Consider the following 24,363-nt stretch of genomic DNA (forward strand, 5'->3'; position numbering starts at 1 on the left):
ATTTTTCAAAGTTATAGATCATTTTGTTAACTAAACACTAAACACTTACCGGAAATATAGTATTTCGACAATATAGTCAATATATTATCAGTTATCACTACCGTTATTAATTATAATCACAGCTTTTGTTATTGTTACTAAATACGTAGTATTACTAATTTTTAATACTATTATTACAGGCGCCGAAGTTGGAAACGTTACTTCAGCTTGGAAATTATTTACTTAACCAATAACCACATTATTGTAAACATTCGACTTAAGTATTGGATCGGATTCTAGTTTCTGGTATCTGCAATATTACACGGAATTTATTTATAAGTATATCGTGGTCAACCCCTCTCTTCCATAAAATGCTAATATCCATAGATCACGATGTATAAATTAAAAAAATAGATATATCTATTAGAATGAGGAATGAGCCCGCGGCAGCTCCACATAGGTATTTGGATGACCGTCTATCGATTGTCTATTAGCTTATAAGACACGATTTTTTGCTGGACAACCCTTCAGATATTAATACCCAGAGTATAAAATTTACGACAACGTAATATATACGTCGTAAATATATATGGCTGCAGCTGGACAAGGGTAGTTTTCCCGTTTCGGCGTATTCGATAGTTTCATCCGGAGAACCGCCGACGTTTGCGAAAAGATAGGATTTTATTTATAATGACGAGTAAAAAAAAAAAATCGATTTACAGCAACAAATCGTAAACATTTGTTCTGGGAATTACGTATTTTACCCGAGTGACGGATGTGTAACGTTTTCTCCTCTTCTTTAGTCCAATCCGTTTTATGCGGTTGACAATCTCGGCCAACAGTGGCGGGGCTCCGTTAAAAGTCAGGACCAGCGTATGTACGGAAATTAATGTCATATGTCACGAAATCGCGCGGTTGTGTGCGTTTTATGCTTTCCGAAAACGTATTGTACGGTTTTAATATAACATAATAGTATAATACTTATCACATACCTAATTTATTATGGAACATCATGATGCTTACTGAAACGATGCTGTTTTTTTTTTTTAATTAACTGTCATATTTCAATATTTGTATCATTTTTAGCAGGTTTTGAAAATAATTTTATGGCAAAGTCACGTACCTATTCAACACCCTTGAAAAAATTATCATTCTCAATGAATAAACATTGTTCAAACCAATAAAACAAGAATCAATATTTGTTTACAATCGTATTACGTTGTTTATATTAATTGTATTAAATGTTGTTAATTTGACATCGAGTTAGTGTTTCCAATGATACAACGACAACTGATCTTTATAATATCTATAACTGTGATAAAATTTTCCGCCGTTGACTATTTAACATTAGTCGGCACATTAATGCCTGAGTTAGACAAATATTGGTGTTAGCAAAATATTAAATAAATTAATGGATAACGTAAGATACCGTTCGAAAGTAAACCTACACGCTGGTGTACCAAAATTGCATATACGCCACGCCGGCTAACGAACATTATATATTATTATTCAATATTTATATTTTATATTCCTACTTCATTGAAGAAGTATAACATCTATGATGTCCCATGTAACAGAAAACTGGAAGTATGGTCACTACAATTGTATTATATTTATTGAATTATTTTCAGAGAATATGAAAATAGTATATATAATACAATAATATAAAAAGTAAATTTTGTGTTTTCGTGTTTATTTGCAGGGTCTTTATTTAAGCACTGTATAGTTTATGCTATAATAGCGCGTTGGTCAGATATTTATTATATCATATTCATGGTATAGGTGGCATTAATATTTATGAGAAAATCCGTGTTTTTGATTCCATTGTACGTTTTTACTCTTAGATGTTTTATACATAATAATATTTTGATTCCGTGAAAAAACGCTGTAGAGAAACTTGCTAGTAAGTTGTCAATTCTAAATTTTTACAACATCATCAAATTAGTTACAATGGTGTTATACATATTCAAAAACTTCAATCGTAAAATGTAGTAAAATTGTAAGTCACTAAAATGCATAAACTGAAAACGCGGGATGTTCGAGTTTAATTGTGTAAAAATATTCTATCACAAAAAATAAAAATGAAAAATGAAAAATTTTTGCCTCATTATTTAATAGACATCACAACGAGGGCGAATTTCGTAGATTTAATGAATAGTTTCACAATATATAAAACAATAAATAAAAATGGTAAATAATATATATAAAATCCAATGTTGTCAATATTAAATATATCTTACTTATTATGGCCTAAGCTGACGTTTTTTTTGTTCACAAATAAATATAAAACAAATCAACATTTTATAAACTGAAAACGTGGGCGACGTTCGAGTTTAATTGTCTACGGGCTGTTTGTCACAAAAAAATAAAAAGAGAACGTTTCGATTTTTGTCACATTATTTAACTGACATTGTAAAACACACAAATTTCGCAGATTTCATTTATAGTTTAACAACATTATACAAAACAATAAAAAAATAATTTAAATAATTGTAAATAATAATTTATAAAAAACAATGTTGTAAATATTATAATATACATATTGTACTATAATGGTCTATAGTAATAAATAATATTAATAAAAGCCTTAATATGAGCTGATGATTTTTTACTGTTCAATAATAAAAAATAAATAAATAAAACATTTTAATTTTATAATTTATTGTTATGCGAGTATTTTAATGGAAAATAAGGCAAATGAATATAATTCAATGAAACTCGTGGTCGTCAAAATATATAATTGATTTGGTGATCTATTTACAAGTGTATACGCACAATAATATTTGTCGGTAATAAATCTTACAACCCCCCCCTCCCAGTTATATACACAGTATAATATAGCTCTTGTCGACTTTGTTCAGAACTTTTGGTGTACCATACTATGAACGACAACAATATTTCCCCGTTTCGTCACCTGTGGCTAAAATCGTTTTGGATTCACCGCGGAGACTTTCAGGCTGATGTGAATGCCCTCGGTTATCACGATTTAATGTCGTCCACATAAATGTTCAAGACTTGGATCCCAAACCGTTTAAACAGCAATTATTTCATCGTTATTATAATAGCATTATACTTAGGTGAATAAAGTGAAATATCGATTAGTGACCAAAAATAACGATATGTATAAATATAATATAATATGCACAGCACCATCCGGTGTTTGCTACTCTTGATTTTACAACTAAAATAAAAATCAGCAACATTTTTTTAATAATCAGAAAAAAGCAGGAAAAAACGTTCCCGAACAAAACTCTGTGTTGAAATTCGATAGAACGCGGAGAAAATTGATTTACCGGTACTTCAGCTATACGCGTGAACCTCCAAAATTCTCAATTTTTCTCTTGTTTCGTCTATCGCTAATACAAAATATAATCTGTGTGCATTTCGAATGTCTAGATGTTATCCTGATTTTTTTTAAACTATATAGTAAATAAAACGTAATCTTTTTTATGAAAAATGGATAAAAATAAAATAGAACTCTGACCTCTATTTAAGCAATACAACTCACATGGACATTTTTACCGGAAACGTGATGGCAGATGTAGAAAGATATATAAAAAAACACTAAGTGTTAAGACTGAATATTTTTTTGCATTCTCTGGAGAGGATTGCTCGGTAATGCATATCATAATATTAATTATTAATTTAATATAATATGTGCGATTTATTTGATTTAACGATGGACAAGAGCTGAATAAGAATTCTATGAATACCGAAATCGTTCTCAGCACGAGTTCAAATTTCGATCTATTTATACATTATTCACACACACACATACACACACAAACACACACACACTCATGCACACACTCACAATACACTCGCAGAGGTTTAACGCCATATCATCGTATATATATATATTAAGGTACACGCCCTTCGTGAAATTTTCAATTCCCGAATAATAGTCGATTTATTTATATTTAAATTAAAGTTCGCCCGTTAGATGGATAGGCATTTCATATATGGAGCGGATAATACAAGTGCCGTGGCTCGTCTGTCGTTCAGCATAATATAATAATACTTATTTTATATATATATATACCGTTCCAGCTGCAGCTGAGCCGTAATACTATACCGAGAGAATAATTTATAATAATTATTATAAACGTACATGGTGAGATGTGAAAGTGACAACGGGGGACGTCTCATGCAAATTGTAAATTGTACATTTGTCTATATATACATATTGTAGTGTATACACCGCGGTTAATTCAGTACTCTCGTAATGTGTCTTGCACACAAACCTTTTTGCTGTGTTTGCCTTGGCCCTAGGGATTTTAAATAAAATATAAAATATAAAACTATTCCATTAAATATTTATTTAATTTTTTTTAGCGCTATTATATCTTGCTCGTTGCACACAGCTAACGAGTACTTGATAATATTATATACCTACGCGTGTTATATTAGGTATTTAACATAAATATAATTTTAAAATTGCTTACATCTGAAAGTATTTAAATTTGGTGAAAAATATATATTTACCGCTGTTACAAGACGTACTAGTATAATTGAGGTCCAATGAGCCAGCGATTCATCAGAGCTATATTTTTTTACGTGCAAACGACTCACACGCTAATAGTCGTAGTGTATTACACCAAATCATTAGATCTATATAAATGTCATCCAATTATATTATTCATGATATAAATAATAATATTTATATCGTTAAAAACCCTACATTTCGGTTTGTATAATAACCAAGAAACCCGTAGGTAGTCTTCTCCGTCGTGTATATATATTGTATGCAAAATAGTTACTCGGTACTTGCACACATAAACCGCTCGTGAAATAACACATAAAATATACACAATACACGAATATATAACGCGGTATAATTTAAGCGTAAATTGGACCGAGGAGAACCGGAGACGTGGTTTTGCACTTAGCGCCGTTTCGAAAATTGATTATCGAGAACACTTTATGCGGTTTTTCTCCGGCCACTATAACAGTACACGCTCCTCTGAATCGACGCCCGGCGAAATGACGAGCCGAATCCCACTCCAGTAAATAATATAATATGCATTATGCATAGTATGCCAATAATTGTGTATTACAAACATATTATCAGTCGTATCGTCCTCATAACGATAGTTTCTGTGTGTGTGTGTGTGTGTGTGTGTGTGTGTGTGTGTGTGTGTGTGTGTGTGTGTGTGTGTGTAATAATATATTGATATTATATAGCTGTGCAGTGTCATGATGGGTGCCACGATCGATTATTAACTCGCCCACTCTCGTTCCTCGGCTCTCACCCTATCCACTCGCCGTATACACCTATATCGTTAGGTATAAATAGATACCTATACCAACCGGCGATATTATACCAGCGACGTGTCGTCCGCATGTTGACATTTACATAACACGCTCCGTCTCGTTTGCCGACGACGACCGGTACACTTCTCTCGCACGGTTTTCAATTATTATTTCCACTGCACGGTCGTAATACAACTGTTGGCGGTCACCTACATAGGTATTATATTATATATTGTTGTTATGATATAGACTGTCGAAGTAAACTAACGTTCCAGCGTGTTGCACGTACGAGGGTGTGTGTGAGAAACTTAGAGAGAGAGAGAGAGAGAGAGAGAGAGTCAAAGATGGGGTTGTGGTGGGAGTGAACGAAAGGGCGAGAGAGAGAGAGAAAAAGAGAGACTTAGAAATGACCGTAATATGGTGTATAACCAAATCGATAATTTAATGAGCGCCCGTCCCGGCGGCACCCGTTACATATTTCATTGAGGTCTCTTGAGGGGCGAGTATTTTATACCTGTACATAATAACAATATAAATTACAGGTAAGGCGGCGGCGAGATGGTCACGGTCCGCTCGTGTGCGTATAGAAAATACGCTGTTGATATTATGCACCCGCCGACGATTCGTCCGACACTTCTGCCGTTTCGAGACATTCTATAAACGCATTTCTACGCCGATCTTAATTGATATTATACGTAGTAGGTGACTTACAAAATGATGGTAGTAGACTTCTGAGAACAGCAATTCTTAGCACAACGTAATATATGAACCGAAAAAAAACTTCGACCTCAGATAACAGTATAAGGTTAGCCGATGGTTTTAAGTTTCAATAAACTGTAATATAGGTTATGTCCATTATTATAACCTATATACCTTGATACATTTTTAATGACATACGAGTATAAAACTACTGTTTAACTTTTAACATGATTAAATAAATAAATAAATAATAAAATATGATTTATGAATATAATTATGGCTTATCGTTTTGAAATATTATCGATTTTACAATTTGTATTTTCATAGTTATTTTACGTTATTGAGTAAAAAAATAAACGATATCGGACCGAGCGTTTTTTTGTTGTGTACTACACTTCTACCGGTGGTTCACCATATTGAATGTTAACCATATTATAAGTTTGTAAATAGAGAACGTTTGTATTTTAAATAAACAAAGTTGTTGTGCTTTGGTACTCGACAAGCGCGGTCAAAACGCTTTTAGAAAATTAAATCAATTATAATTAACTAGTAAATAGTATCTATGGCGATAATTGCAATACAAAACTGTGTATATATATATAATGTATTTATTTGATAAGATAATGGGCCCCACCGAACAAAAGTTCACGTGGGGACTCGAAATAAATAAAACGGGTAGCGCAATTAATAGGGTGAACATTTTAAAATTCGACTTTTAATGTAGTATATTTTTTGGCGCCCGGTCTAACGCATAACCGTTAACCAATAACCATACGTGCTAATACGGGTCAACGTGCGAACCACCCTAATCTATAAACTACCATACACAATTTTACCGAATCAGCTGCTATTAAGATAACACTGGGTCTTTATGTACGAAAGATCTTATGATGCATCAAGGACCATGGTTCATTGCAATGTACTAATAGAACTTTGATCACACGATAAAAGAATATTTTTACTTAAGATTACGCTACACGGACATCAGTTACCTTAAAAGTGCGTAACATGGCAGATTTTTAGTACAGCAGATAAATATTAGCTCCGATAGATTAAAAATTAGAACGAATTGACCTTTTATAAAATTTAAAGGTAAGATTATTATCTAAGGCATCTTTTAGGCTTTTTATCATATTTTAATTTTAAAGCGAATTATGAATATTTTAAAATTGTAATTTTTTTGTGAATTTTAAAATGTCCTACATAATTACCTTACCTTAAATTTTATAAGAGGTTAATTCACTCTAATTTTTAAACTAACGAAGCTAAACGCGATTTGCGGAGAGTAAAATTGTTGATACTTTACTCTCTTGCAAGACGGAGACAACAAATGTCCGTGTAGCATCCTCTTAAGTTTAACTGCGACAATTTCAGTTGAGGTCGGTGCGTAGAGTTAATCTGGTCTTAACCTGCGATTTAACTGTCATTTTTAATTTTTAATTATAACTTTGACTGGAGACTTTATACTTAACAGTTTACAGTATATTTATTGTTGGACATATGTATACTGACACAGTATACCTAACATGTGACGAAACTATGTGTGTGTATTTTTTTAAATGAAAGATATTTTTATACTATAATATAACATGCAGGACTTGTACAATAAGAAAAATATATTTTTTAAAACGTTCATCATATATTATTATACAAACAGGTTTAGAATTTCGATAGAACGCGTAATTTTAATGACGGTAACCGGTAGATCGCAGTGCCTATTTTTCAATTAATTTTATGTAGCCCTCTTATTTATTAGAAATCGATATCAATACAGGTACGTCCCAGATTGTTAAGCGTGAAAAATACGGATTAATTTCAATCAGAGTCTCATAAAAATACTAAAAATAGTATTTATTTTTATATTATATAAATATAAGTAGAAGTAGAAGAAAAATAGCATTGACGATAGATAACATTTTTAAATTAACATTATAATTTGTATAATATTCTATATTACTATAATGTTCCTTCAAAATGTATTGTTATAAAAATGTGCAGCCAACATGAAAATTGTTGAGAACTACTGCAGTAGATAATACTTAATATTATTGTAGGTAGGTGGAATTTTTATATTCTACCAAAAGCCGAAGAAGTTTATTTTCAAAAGTTCTGTGATCATATTATACACTATACAGTACTATTGGCCATTGGGTAATATAAACTATGAACCATTATCGCTAATAGCTTATACTAATGTAATGTTGTATCTTTATAATATGCTATTTGTAAGTCACAAACTCCGATCTCGTAGATTAATATTATTATTTAAATTGAGTTTTTTATGGAACGATTTTTTAAAACGACACTTTAACGTCCAGAGTATTTTTTTTTCATTTAACGATTTAGGATTTTTTTTTATCGTATGCACGTATATATATATATGACTAGCTATTGGATAATTACTCGTTTCTTTAAAAAACAAAATTTATAATAATTACGAACTTTTCATTTTCGCGAAACCTACAACACTTCTATACCACAATAGTTCATAAATATATGTGATCGTTCACCAAGAAATTACTTAGGTAGTATTAAAATGCTTACCCATGTAAGCTTCGCTGTTCGTGACGTAAAATGTGGCTAATGGTTATTTTGTGTTGTCATTTTTATATAAACTATGGTCGGAAAAAGTAGTAAATGACATAAAGGATTATTTTGAACAATACAAATTTAAATTGAATTATAAGTTTATACATTATAATTTAATTAAAATAAATGTTTGATAAAAGTCGACACTCGATACATAATAATTTTCAGTAAAATCTTCTATTATTGAAATTTTCAAATAATACGCACAATAATACTTGTTTACCGTCAAAATTAATTCATGGTAACCGAGTAGAACATAAAAGAATATAATACTATAGTATAGGTATCGCTTTAAATAAGAGTGTATACTCGTGTAACAAATTATGCATACAATCACAAAGAAAATGTTTATTAGTCCTGAATGGCATAGTATACATTTTCCGTTATTCTTCTTTACGAATACACAGGTACTAAACTGCTAATTTTAATTACGAAAGTCATAGTTTTATAATAATAATAATAATAATAATATAGCCTCTTGATAATCTGTTTGAAATGCGTAAGCATCCTATCGGATTTACCAATTAAACATATTGTCTTATAGGCGAGTGAATTCATTGCCCAAACCGTAATCGATTTAAATGATTACGACTATATTATTTAGTCTGGGATTGGAAAGTTTCATTGAACATCACAGGTACATTTTGATTACCTACTACACTTGTCATGACGAATAAGCTGCTTTTAAATATATAATATAACAAACACTAAAATCGAATTAATTAAATCGTGCCAATGTCGTTCCACATTATATAGTTTGATAGTAGACTAAAAAATAGCTTTAAATTATTATCACTACGACGGTAGAAACCTCGATAAATTAATATTATATTCAAATTTCAAGTTGTTTAGTTTTTTTTTACAGTGCGCCATAAAATATACTTTTTAATCATTTTAATTATAAAGTACCCTGTTAATTATTATTTATGATATTTACTCGTCGTCACAAACAGTTTTTCGTACGACAAATTATCTGTCTGTAGACACGGCGTGTGTAAAGTGTAAACTCTGCTTGAAGGATTAATAATATGTTTTTGGAATAAACGAGATTTACGTGTGTACGTGCATAAATCGATCTTCACTCTTGTCACATTTTCTGCGCGAAAAACCACGATGATTTACTATTCACACTGCGATGACGTTCCGCAGTCCCGGGCGTTGCAGCGCGATAGATTGTTTATTTAAAATAAAAATTCACGTTTGTGTGTAGAGGGCCCTCGAATTTATCAAATATTTGTAAATATTAATAATTTCGGATGCAGCGCAGATGTTTTTCTTTTATTTTGATGTTATTATAAAAATGAAGAAAACAGGTAAATAAAAATGTAGGCGGTGTTAAGAATAATAAATTACGTATTCGTGTTGCAAGGTATTTTTATAAAAACGAAATAAAGATGTGTATTTACGCGTGTTTTCGTGCATAATATACATGTATGCACACAAATTACACACAACCGCGGCCAAATACTTTTGTTTTCATATAATACCTCATTTCTTTTCCTGGACCTCTGACATAAAGCATTTAATTTGGACGTGTAACAAAACAAAAAAAAAAAAATAAAAACTATTCTAAACCGACCGCCACGTATATGGGTACCTATATGTAGAAGCAGTAGACATTACAACCTACCTACATATACCTACACTAGAAAATGTAATTTATTTTATTAATTAATGTTTTGAAATTTATATCAGTCGACGCGAACAATATTTCATGTCTTTCGAAATGAGTTTTTCCAAAACTTTCAATTCATTTGTCAAAACAAAACACTGCGGCGCGACGACCGTATAATTCGTACGAATTTTATGGAATTTTTTTTCCTCGACTCTATTACTTTATCAGATACGTATCGCGCATAATATGTGAACCGTATTGTCCAAATTATTTCGTTTGCGATAAACTTATCGAAGTGCGATCGAGTAACCGTAAATGTTATGTCGAAACTTGTACAACGACGCAGCTCTTCCACATTTAGGGCACCGCAGGATTACAGCGATTTGTGTGTCTTGTGACGCAGATTTCTAGGCGCCGTTCGGTTAAATTTGTCTGCGTCTAGTCGCGAAAAAATCGTAAACATGTCGCGAACTACATTATTATTATTATTATATTATACAACAATGCAATACTTCGCTATTTCCGTTATGATGTTATATTCGACGGTCAGACATATAAAAGCAGCGCCATCGGTCTATGTACGATACATAATATATAGTTACGAGCTAGCGATTAAATGTAGGCCTTTATATTTGATAGAAGACGAACGAAAACAGTATATATATGTTAACAACATAATAATACGCCGTAATGATAACAACAGTGTAAACAATAAAGTATAACAATGTGTGAGTATGTGTGTGCACCGCTTTTATACGAATGCATAAACATATAATCCACTCGAAATCATCGACGAGCACTCGGTATAATGTAATATATTGCCACTCGAGGGTCCTCGTTTCGGTATTAGATATACGCTATATACCTGCGCCGTAAAATCGAAGCGAACTTTTGAAACAACAACGACAATATTATTATGTTATAATATATTATACACAATGCACTGCGTCTTTATGTTCACTCATAAATTACAGAAAACTCCACAGCACACGCACAAGACTATTGTACGATATTGTGTCAAATCTACAACGGGTAGATCTGTCATCGGGACTTTTTTTTATGTTTTCAAGGTTTTTTCTAACCTAACCCTCGTCATTCCCCCACCACCACCACCGCCACCGCCATGTGGTCTGTCGTTATAATATTACATATTATATTCAAGGAGAAAAGACAAATTTTAAACAGCATATAAAATAATACATTACATGTATATAATAATACACGGGCGTACACATTAGATGCACGGCGTCGGTTATCATAAAAGTTATATTTTCACAATTTTCCCCCAAATTGTGCCATAAGATTTATCAGGTATCAAAACTAGCATTTATTTTATAATACATTTTTTTCATTTTTTTTTTAAGTGACTGATCGACGGTATCAGATGCTGCGCATAAATGTTCTAAATAAATCATTTTTATAGTCCAATAAAAGTTATATTAATATTAGTCTCTATAGAAGAAGTATATTTTATTGCCAAAAAATACGTTCAGAAATATTTATTTAATTGCCTTTTTCATTATAAGTTAATATTTGCCGAAACTACTGGTTTTATTGGGTTTGTTTTTTAAAATTGTATCGTGCATTTTTTAAAACATAATTGGTTGGCATCAAATGTTTGATGTTTGACTTCTCTGTGATATTATATCGATAGATTGGGCGTCAAGTGTATACTACAAATAGAAATCTTTGGAATTTTCCAAAAAAATGAAAAATAAAATGCGATAGCTAATTTGAACACTGCTTTAATACACATAGTTATTACTTATTAGTTATATATCTTCAAGTTTCAATTGCATAATTATTTTATGAACTCTAAATAGCAATATTTATAATAGTAACACAATGCTGAAGTATACGCTGATACACAGTTCGTATACATCATGGATGCTAAGCGAATGGAGATTTGCTAATATATTTCATAATTATATTTAATTTTTTTCTCTTTCTTCAACTTATTTTTGATTATATTATATAAGATGGAAGGAATGTGAATGGAAAACCTACCGGCGACCGTCGTGGAAATACTTATGAAAAATGGTAGCATACGCGGCAAACTAAATCGTTTTTGAACTCCACGATTTATTATAACAAATTTTTTCAAATTTATAATAACAATAAAGTACACCGCAGTATCTTGGTTAGGACGGATAGCGGGTTATCCGGACATTCATTATTTCGCTTTAAATCAATACGTATACCTACGGATATTGGAATATAAATTTGGACCCGATAGTTATTATTCGTTTGTTATTTATTGTTTCGACGTCGTTATAGTGTGTAACGCATGGTAAGGTTTAAAAGGCAATGCGTCCGTTGTGAGACGAGCGTGCAGCCATTGTTCACTGAAAATATTAATCATCGACCAGGAATAAAATGACGTATAAAGCCCCAAAAACTGAAAACGCTCCAGTGCACCCGATTAATCTATAACCTGCTCTTCATTGGCAAGACTAAACACAAAGCCTACCACGGTTATGGTTTCCTCTTTATTATATTTTAACGTCTGGTATTATTATTATTATTATTTTAATTTTCTCATCGATTTCGAGATTATTGTTCGTATTTTTGCGTCGTTCTGGACTTCTGGTATAATATAATATTACATAGTTACGTTTTATTTAACTAGCTGGCTTAAAATAATAATAAAATGTCTACCTGTTGCAAATATTGGTATGGTCGTGTTGGTCATTAATTTATCCATCTTGTTATTTTTACCACTCACGTACTATTTTTCTGTTATTTGGGTTTACAATGTGTACGGTCGCAGAAACTCAAAAAGCTGTTTATTGGTTTTTTTGTCAGACGTTCACTTCTGCACAGCATTTATTTTAGTACAGCAATTGTTATTAGCTTTGTTACCATAACGAGTTACGCACTACGTTTGCACATAAAACATTTGTTTACTGACTTAAAAGAGTTGGGTTTTTTTTTATTATTCATAAAAAACACATGCATTAATTTTGTATGGTTATAAAGTGTGCACTGTGCATGAATGAAAAAGTGTATTCTAAAACGAATAATACAGTCTCCATTTAACAATAAAATCGTTAGATATATGAGAATTATATTTAATATTTTTAATTATTGTTTGACTTAAAATGAAAATAGGTAACTAAAACCATTAAAGACGCACCGCATCTGAATCATAAATATTATTACCATAAATTATTCCGTATAAATCGTGCGAAAGCCTATCCTTATATTTATCCATGAGAAAGTAATTTACTCAATTCCTTTTGAATATTCATGACAGATTTTAAAATACAAAAATAAAGTGATTTTAATGATTGATAATCGTATAAACTGAAGACTTGACTTGAGTTTCAAAAAACAGTTTTATACGTCGCCAATAAACAATATGAATACAATATGATGGATTATAATTTATAACTACCTATCCAATTAAAAAACTTTAACAATATAAATAAATACCATTTTATTTTCTATTTCATCCCTTATTATATTAAACGTATTATTGTATATGATATTTTCATAATATTATATAATATAGTACCTATTTTAATTTTTACTATTTCAAGTACAAAAAAAACGTACACCTACTATAAGTTGGAAAATAAATTTCGTAAATTATTAATTTTAATTTATAAGTTATAACTATAGTTATTTTATAATTTACTTGAAAGGTTATAACTTATAATATTATGTTAAGTGATGAATAGTGGTTTTGTAAAAATTTAAATGATTTTAATATTAAGTACACATATTATTCTACAACAAATTCACTATTATATATACATTTTGTGTAATCACTACAATTTTGAGGTAGTTAATTTATTACCGTCACATATAGTTTTTTAGAATTGTTAAGTTAAAGAATATAAAAAAAAAACGGATGTTTAAAATAAAGATTAAGTTATTTACATATTAGAACAACAGATAATGCTAAAATATATAATGCCTAATTTGACATAACAGTTGAAATAATTATTTTAAACAACTTTTAAGCTGTCTATTTGATGAATATTATTTAATTGAAAATAATATAAAGACTCACAATAAAATGTTGGCTGTGAAACCATTACAATCTGTGTTCCTAGTTTGAGTGACGTAAATCCCTTTGGGGTGGATAAGGTTAATCCATGACTAACAAACGACGTTGAACGAGTATATTATGTTCAGATGTACCTGAAAACCGAAGAAACTCGGACAGTTTTAAATTAACATTTTAGGGGAGCAAACTACGTTTAAGATGACGTCACTGCACATGCATAACGTGTTGTTTTCGTCCAACGAACATAACATACAATATATCAAATTCGAATTCAACTGAACCGATTTTGTGTAACACTGTTGTTAATTTTGATAACAGAGCAAATTCGCCTATATTATTAAATTTAAAAGTAAGAACTCCATGTGATATTGAATGTCAGCGAGTTATGAGAACCTATCTATAGGTATGTAAAATATTGCAATAATCCAAAAATAACGATTATAAACGATTTAAACATTTTGAAATATCGTAAAAACCCGACGGAAAACACACATAATAATAATATTGATCTTGAGTTTAATAGTATAGGTCCAATCACTCGAATGTCAAACCAAAAAATTATACAGAGCAACGTAGGTAGCTAGCGACATTTTACAAAAATGGTTCCGCTGGACGCAAATTGGTCAGCCGTAGCTTTATTATAATTAAAATGTAAACTATCAAGTATTATACATGTGCATGTAGCCATATTATTATTACTCAAACTCATTTTTCAAGTTGTAGTTTTATTTGTATATTATGCTAAAGTGCTGTACTATAGGACACTTAACTCTTTAACGTCTTAATCGTTTTATTCATATGATTCCTTTTGAAATTATTTAAAAATTAATCAAATATCCTCTTTAACTGTTTACCTCGTGTAGTGTAATTCACTACTTACAAAATACACGGTGAGACAATTAACATTTTATAAGCGAGCCGATTGTTGATAACACCGTTAGTTAAAAAAACAAAATAATGTCTTGATTACTTTTAATCTTAATTCGGAGAAAATATTTTAAAAATCAAAAATGCCACGCCGTTGTTCTATCATGAGTAAGACGCACATAAAGTTTGCTGAAATACTTAATTTTTTTTATAATTAAAAACTAAAAAGTTAAAAACCAAAAGCTGATTTGATTTTTATTCTTTTTTTTTTATAACGTTGTTTATATTTCCTCGTGGTATATGCGATTTGGACTATAAATATACATCAATAAAAAGTTTCATAATATTTATCGATAAAACAATGATGATAGATATCTTATATATAATATATGATAATAAAAGACATGAACGTAATAATATACATAAATTACTATCGTTGATGTAACGAATACAGTAATCAATGACCCTCGGGTTCTGGAAATTGAATTCAGCATTAAATGTGTTTAGAATATTAAATTTCTAAATAAAATAATAAAGACCAATAAATGAAAACTGAAGTCAAAATAGCTAGACGAAATAAGTAATAAGTATCTTATAAATATTAAACAAAATGATTTATAACCATTTAAAAAATTAGAAAGTTGTACAAACACTATTTGAGCAACTTACTTAAAAGGTCGTGATATCGAACTATAAAAATCTACTAATCAAAGATGTAGTTTAATTGTTTTAGCAGAGTCAAATTATCATTTTCTTCAGTATTATCTTTTATATCTTTAAGAGCTTGATTTATTAACTTCTTATTTAGCTTTCTCATATTTTATGGATTAATTATTATTATGATATTCATAATTATATTATGTATTTGTGTTGCATACTATGTAATCATAATTAATCAAATAATTTTATTTGAATTTATGTCCATGCCAAATATAACTATTTATAATAGAAATAAATATATATTATGATTATTGCATCGTTGTAATGATGATTAAGAGTTAGTTATTAGTTGTAATCTTCTTCGCGCTTATTGTGATTCAGTTCCGAATTTGATCAACTTCTAAGCATATATTATCTGCCTTAATATTGCATACACAATGCGCCGTCTTCAATTTAATTTGCTTATGGATTTTTAATTCAATTATCGTACATACCTAATGTAAAGTTTATTGATTAATTTTCAGTCCAATTATTTTAATATTACAGTTTGAACAACAAAAACAACAACAATAATTATAGGACAAATTTTAAAAAAAGTGGCCGGGTAATGTAATTAAAATACCGACTACAGTACACATGAAAAAAAAGTGACGACGTAAAAATGTAGTATTCTTCGATTAAAAATTATAATAATATTATATTAAATAAACGAAGTATTCGAACACTGCGTACATAAATAATAACGTATCCTTGTTCAATCATAAGGTATATATCAGGGGTCTCCAACCTTTTCCAACAAGTGAGCTACTTTAAATATTTTAAGTATCTGGTCATTGACCACTACTTATTCGTGTATTATAATCATATAGTAATTACATGCAGCATAATAATAAATTGTTTAATAATATTCATATTTCTCTCCATCGCTAGATCGTATTTTTTTCTCCGCTAATAAATAATTTATAGTTTATTTCGTACAAAAAACATGAAAGTGTGTATAAGTTTACTCAAGCGATCAACCATGCGATTCGGGCTAATTAATTTTTAATACTAACCACCAATATTGATCTAAATATGGACTGGTTAGCAGTGAGATAAACTATAAGGATGTTCAAATAAAATTATCATAATTATTACACGGGTAGGTGATAGGAATGACTGGGAGTGGCGTTATTTAGTGTATTATACGACGACGGCTGCGGTGGCTTAAAGTTTCAAACATCAAACGAATGTGAACGCTTAATATACGGTCTTAATAATAAATACTTCTCTCAATCGTACGGGTTTTAGTAAACCGACATTAATAAATATAACATAATACACTTATTTATAAGGGATATATTATACAGATGTAATCTAATAATTGCATATACTTTGTGTTTTTAGATCGTTGAGCAATAAATAATTCGGGTCAATTGTCTGTAAGGAGCTACCTGCAAGGACTAGCGGTGTTCGAAATAAAAGAACGCTTCATTAGCCCCGCAAGGAGTGGTGTAATTGGGCTTATGAATGGTTAACATGTCTTACCAAGGAGTAAGTTGTTTTGCTATTTTAGCTTGTACCGTGAAATCATACGGTTTTATCTATATTTCAGTGTTTTAATAAATAATAATATGGGATATCGATTTCGAACGAAGTCAGCTTTGAAATTGTCGTATGGATATACATAATATAAGCTTAAATCGGGGACTTTAACCGGGTATAAGTAGCAGTTAGTAGTAGTTAGTAGTAGTAGTAGTAGTAGTAGTAGTAGTAGTAGTAGTAGTTCAATTGGATATCAGTTGTATTAAATAACTAATTGATGCGAGTTGTGTTTAATTTTTCACTAAGTACATAGGTATAAATTATAAAATAAAAACACTTGTATCGTGGTAAACAGTGCGCATGTTAACGCATCTGTACATATATCAGTCTTGCAAACAATTCTTTTATTTTGTAATTGGATATATGAGTAAAGTATTCGAATACTATTAGAAGATATTTCCCTTCCGTTAAGGTTTGTCAGTTTTGAAATGGTTTGAAATTAAAGTAGGTCAATAATATTTCATTCAAAGAGAAAAACTATTATTTATAACTCAAAATGTTTTTTAATAGAAAAATTTGTTTTGTTACAATTATAAAATCAAATACTTTTTGAGTTAAAAAAGAATATTCAGAACACATGATTAGAAATTCTAATCATTTTTTCAAAAAGTATTTAAAATATAGTATTCGAATAAAAATTAAATGTTTGAATACATGATATGTTCGAATACTCTACAAGACTGTTACATTTATTAGAAAAACACAAAAATGTTACTTAGTTAATTTAACTGTAGTAACATATAAAATCGTAGTTTATAATAAATACATGTATGGATATTAAAAAATCGGTCTTACCTACACAGACTAATTGGTTCAAAATATACAATTTAATTTAAACTCTAAATTAATGTGCAAACTGAAAAATAGAAATTGTAGAATTCATTCGTCGACAACAACACGACACGATATCGGATTCATCACAATTTATCACAAAACACGGACGTTACAAAATCGACAATCTATAAAGATTTACAACAACAACTGTCGTGTACACGTCACGCGTATTTGTAACTTCTTATCAATAGCTGGTATCGTGGTGCGTATTTGAATGAACGTCGAAGTGATAATGTGTAATACACACATTCTGATAAAAAAAAAAGATTTACGACAAAATACATCACTCGCGAAATCAAAGGTTTCCGATCGCAAGGTTTTAAATCCCTGCTGTATTATACCCACTGCTGCAGTTCTGTGTGGGTGGTGGGTGCAAAACCGTTGTAAACGCACAACAACGCGTGATTTATCGTTGGGCTCCTCTGTAACTTGGGCGATTTCTCGTCGATTTCATTATTACTCCTCTACCTATCGTTTGAAATTCGTACGTACATATTTCTGTAGTACAATGAATTAGATGTTAAATCTCGGTAGAATTGTTTTTGTTTTTTTACATAAAATGACACTGTCCTCGTAATTTGTATACCGCGAGGGGTGCCTTAAGTACTCATTCACCTTACGACGATTATACCTAACCGACATAATTACACCAAGTGAATCCCGTCGCCGACAGCTTTAAAATTACGATCACCCCACTTTTATGACCCGATGACTATAAATATTTAAACGGCTCGTCGTAAAATCGACTGTTGCGTAGGTATAGGTACCTACTACAGATACTTTTTTGGTCACACCCTTAGCATCCAAACGAATATCTTCGGGTTATTCCGTAGTTATCGATTCCCGTTAGATCACTCCAATTGTCCAATCCACTGAACTGAATACATGGAAAGCGGGTTGTGCGTCTAGAGTATAATACGAAAAGTGTCCCCCACCTACAGAGGCTGCCATTTTGAGTCTGTCAATGTTTTCTATTCCATGATCATTCACCAAAAATCACTGTCATGCCGGTGGTATCCACGGTTAAAATAGCTCGGATAAGTTTTATTGTTTTCCTGTCCAAAAAGACTTGAAATGGCAGCCTAATAAGGTGGGACATGGTTGCAGACCCAATGTACGTGTTTCATATATTCAGTTCAGTGCTCCAATCTGTATATGTTGTATCTCTAGCTGCCTTATACCTCCTATTTTCGTACAATCGCCTCAATATCCTTCTCAAAATCTCAACGGACCAAAAATAATCGTCATCATAATTCCTTTTTCATTTGAACACTCTTAATCACAATTCTTCAGACTTTTATTAAGTACTGTGATCCGTAAAACGTGAAAATTGATTGAATATGACACCCACTCGCCCGGTTTTAATGTATATTCTATATACATATATATATACAAACATATAAATAATCAAACTCACATGTTTTCGGGTAAAAGTTTAGGACTCGATAACACGACCGTCTATATACCTGATAGAGCTATAAGTAACTCACTTTTATTTCCCATCGGGATTATATATTCTCTGTCGATCTGGACGCGTTGTTCGACTGTGCAGTGACCTTAATATATTTCATGTTAGCAGTAATTGAATATTGCGAATATATATATATACAATATAACGATAGCAATAATTGTTGCCAGTCGTGTTGTCGTAACAATATATATATATAATATCCTTCGGAGAGTTGGACACGAGACGCAAACGAGCGCACACTTTCATTCCACTAATGCCGACCCGTCTCCGCCACCGTCGCGTCACGTCGTCCGGCCGGCAACAAATAAAAGTCTGCATGGTTAACGTTTTATTTTTCCACCCTTTCTTCGTCGCCATCATTTTTTTTTTATCCCTTGCGCCGCCGTCCGACCATATTCCGCATATGACGGACCAGACGATTTGTCTTCGTCGTACGCTTTTCCCGTGGAATCCCTTCACACATTTACGCGATTGTTGTTGTGTGTGTGTGTGTGTGTGTGTGTGTGCACAACACACACCTTCGCTTCCGCTAGATCACTCTTCGTCTCCAGTATAATATTATAATATATATATATATATATATAACATCGTTTAATCGGCGAGGCGGCTGTGGGGCATTAAGTTGGAAGGGGTATATACGAGGAGATACACCGAGTCGGCGTTAAAAATAGCTCGGTCGGGGGCGGGGGCTAGGATTTGGGATGGGAGGGTTGCCGGGCGCGAACGAGCACATGCAATCGATCGGACGACGCTCTCAAACTCTCGGTGAAGAGAATATATACTCGCGTGTGATTGTCTGTATTATTATTATTATTTTCACTATCTCTAAACACACACACACATACATAAAAACGTGAACCCGAAATCTCGGTCCCGAAATTACAACGGTCTACCTTTTTTTTTTCGTCTCCCTCTCCACATGCTGCACGCACTTTGAGCGTAAATGCTCTGTTTGTTCGTATTTTTTTTTTTTTTTTGTTAAAGAATAGAAATAATTGTTACAACTAAATTTTGTGTCTGTTTTTATAAAAAATATATTTGCTTTCATATAGATATGTATACTATATTTATATCACATGTATAGGTATATATTTGTTGTGCTGTACGAAACAATCGTCTGTCTTGCGTATAATATATGATCCGATAGCCATATATATCTCGAAACGTAAACCTATACATTCGTGTGTATCGTCCCATGACTCGTAACGTTATATATATAAGACATCAGCCAAAATACATGATCAGAGGTGGAGATCTTTAATACGAGTATAAATTATATATTCCTTTTTATGTGTATCGCATGTTAAAGTAACCTCACTCGCCTTTTAAATTGTAGGTACGTTAAATATTCTATTTCTATGGTATTCGAAGTAAGAGCCATAGGACATGCGTTGTTATATTAAATATTACGTATTATTTTAATATCCGAACACTATATTTGTATATATTTATATAATGCTATTATAGTGTAGTAAATAATAATACGTAAGAAAGAAATTTTTTGTTTTTTTTTTTTTTGTTCTTTGAATACCTACATAAAATATAAATAGAACAAAGTGTTTTATTTCCATCAGTCGTATTAGGGCCACGGATGTTACTACAAAAATGTGAATATATAAATTGATTATATGGAATCAATTAAAAGTTTTTGACAATCTTAAGGTCTTAATATTTTTGTGTATGTTGGCTCAGGCCAAGTACATTTTTTCTAAATATTTATTTGACGATTACAATATTTATACGTCAGAGCAGGATGAAAAGCAAACTTCTGAAACCATTAAACAATATTCAAACCTGTATTTGATCGATTCTGGAGAATGCAATTTTCCCATCAGTATTGGATAAATAACTCTAGAGGACATCTCACCCGTGTCTCGCATCAGTTGTCTCTGTGTTAGAAACGTGCAGCAAATTTGTGTTCAGCAAAACCAATTTTCCATTGTTAACTTAAATATTAGAGTGGATTGGTCTATTATCAACTTTGAAGCATAATAATATGAGAAATGCTCTATAGGCTTGTTATTGATATCTGAATATTTGAAAGTTAGTGATGACTATAAAATATTACACTTTTAAAGTGAGTTAAAACCATGTAATATATTTTTTTAAATGTTAACGCTCTTAACTCGCTTTAAAAATTAAAAGATTAATAAAAGCTCATGAGGTGGCCTTTGGTAAATATGCCTTTAAGTTTGATAGTTAGTAAATTCACTTTAATGAAAATAAAACTCTGATAAAAACAACCCTTCTGTTGAACTCAGATTTGCTGTGTGGTACATTTATAAAACAGAGACTACACATGCGGGTTCTCCGTCCTGCGAAGCGCCCTTTTCCCTTTCAAATACATTTCAATTATTATTTCTGTCAATAGATAAATGACGTACATAAATGTGGATTCTATTCTGAGAAAATTAATTATAAGTTTTTTAAACTAGTTAATTTACGTAAAAAGTTAGTTTAATAAATTTTTGTTCATCATTTTTAATAGGTAGCAAATGTGTTTTATAACCAATAATTTTTCAGTATAAATACCGTCTGGCTTAATTTGTTTATGCCAATAGCTTAAATTTTCTTTAAATCCAATGAAGTATAGGTATAGTTGTATAAATGTGATGTTGACAAAAATATATGACTTATTAACCTATTTTGAAGAATTAAATTTATACTATCAAATGGATTACAATATTAAATATAAATTATAATTTATAATTTATTTTGTATACAAAAGATTTGGTATAAATGAAAACTATGATTTTATCGATGTTGGTACATCATAAATACAATTTTTTTTTTAAATGATGATGGCACAGGTACACCTATAAATTATAATCTTTATCTTTTAAACATTGTCAATAAGACTCACTCGTATGAATAATACTGACACAATCATATTTTGTCCCATACAAATTATATAAAAAAATAAACATTTTGGTGACATTATGTATAATATTACTTTCATCATTCGTGCTCAATGTGGTACTCGTAGGTGTACCACCATCCACGGTGAATCAATTTATTCATCTGCAGGCGTTTATACCGTTGTTTAAGGATTATTTGTAACCCGACGATGAAACATGTTTGGGTGCCACGAAAAAATTGCTCTCCCATATTTTTGGGAACGAGTACGTTTTTCATTAGGCCTTAAGTTTGATTAAAGGTCATCTACCCACGCACAATTCTCCAGAATTTTCATTATTATTCCGCGACAGAAGAATGACTGCAGGGAATGCTTTACTATAGTAATCTTTTAAATTAAAACTGTTACGAGCCAATAAATGTAAAACCCTTCAAAACGATGTTAGGAACGCATTATGTTACAAATACAACGGAGTTGTAGTTCTACACCTTAATTATATTAAAGTTTTACGACTGTTGTGATAAAATGTAGACAATATTCCTTAAATAATAAAATGTGCGCACAATATAAATCATCTCACATAGGGTCGACAGTGTAGGTTTGAAAAAGAAGGTTTTATGTTTAGGCGTATAATGCGTATTAATAAGCGTACACAATATGATATATTTCTTTTGTCTATTTTTTTTTTTTGCTTTCCCTAATAAGTTTACATCATAAAAAGTGATACTTATTGTGTTATTTTATGATATCGTAGATTAGTATATGGCATTAATATATAAGTGATTAATATCCAATATACATATTTACGTATTATACATTTTATAAAAAAAAATGATATAATATGATGATGGCCGTAGCAAGAACCGCTAGGGCCCCTGGCAGAAAATCAAATTTGCGTCCCCCCCNCCCCCCCCCCAGTACAATTTTTTTCCCAACTACCATGCTCATTATTTTAAAAAAATCGACTGTTGATTGTAGCACAAGTATATTATATTAATTTTATTACATTAGTATTTTTCATTATTATAAAAATTGCTCTATTATATAATAAAATACAGTTAGTACTTACTGTAGCTATTAAATAATTTATACATGTATACACGAGGATCTAATTGCACTATAATTATACCTACTAAAATACCTTAAGTCACAGAGACTGGCGAGTAGGTGAGTATTGTGTACAGTTATATTATTTAAGTCATGATATAATTTCGATGTCCTAAATAGTATATGTTAGACTAGGTTACGTATAGAATAATAAAAACGATTCAAAATTGTGTGTAATATAAGCTATATACTAAAATTAAAAATTATTATAAAATAATACACTAAGCAATAGGCAAATATTTAAAACAGATATTTAATAACTAACTAAGAGCGACAACTAATAACTGTGGACGTTGACACTTTATTATCAATAAAATGTCAGTACAATTTTTGAAAAAAAAAAGTTTTCCGTTTTTTACTATAGTGTTTTTAGTGTCTTTAATTGTTATTGTAAAACACAAGTCACGAACTATATTTATATTCTAGTCGTTCGTTGAAGACCAGCGACTTAAGGGTAAAAACAAAATCATGTTAGTTACCTACCAATAAACTCGTATATGTGTGTAAGCAAAGAAGGTAAATTTAAAACAAATATCATATTATATGTGAGGCATACTATATACATACACTATTATAACTGCCGTTTGTTTTTGTTTCGGCTCGTGCCTATATCAAGTAACGATTATACTTCTAACTTGAACAGTGAATAGTGAGTACATATCGTGTTATGAGTGTTATGACGTGTCGTCGTGACGTGTGCAGGCAACAATCGCTCGACCTGTCATCGAAACTGCAGTAAGCTCTATCCCGCATGGTCGTTTGACGACGAAATCAACTGTGTGGTTGTTTCGAAACCTTTTAGCATATTATTACAAGTTCGGTACAGACACAGG

General features: G+C 31.0%; 1 protein-coding gene across 2 annotated transcripts in view; it reads left to right on the plus strand.

Moving 5' to 3' along the window:
* Positions 1-24,363, plus strand: part of LOC111030891 (melatonin receptor type 1A-like) — a 117,945-nt gene that overhangs the window by 29,666 nt on the left and 63,916 nt on the right. For both annotated transcript variants that reach the window (XM_022310600.1, XM_022310601.1), the window contains exon 2: positions 17,064-17,210. In XM_022310600.1, coding sequence (XP_022166292.1) covers positions 17,187-17,210 — 24 coding nt within the window. In that variant the 5' untranslated portion in view covers positions 17,064-17,186. The remainder of the gene's footprint in view (positions 1-17,063; positions 17,211-24,363) is intronic.

The sequence above is a fragment of the Myzus persicae genome, unplaced genomic scaffold (genome assembly GCF_001856785.1).
Source record: "Myzus persicae strain clone G006 unplaced genomic scaffold, MPER_G0061.0, whole genome shotgun sequence".
NCBI classification, from domain to species: Eukaryota; Metazoa; Arthropoda; class Insecta; order Hemiptera; family Aphididae; genus Myzus; species Myzus persicae.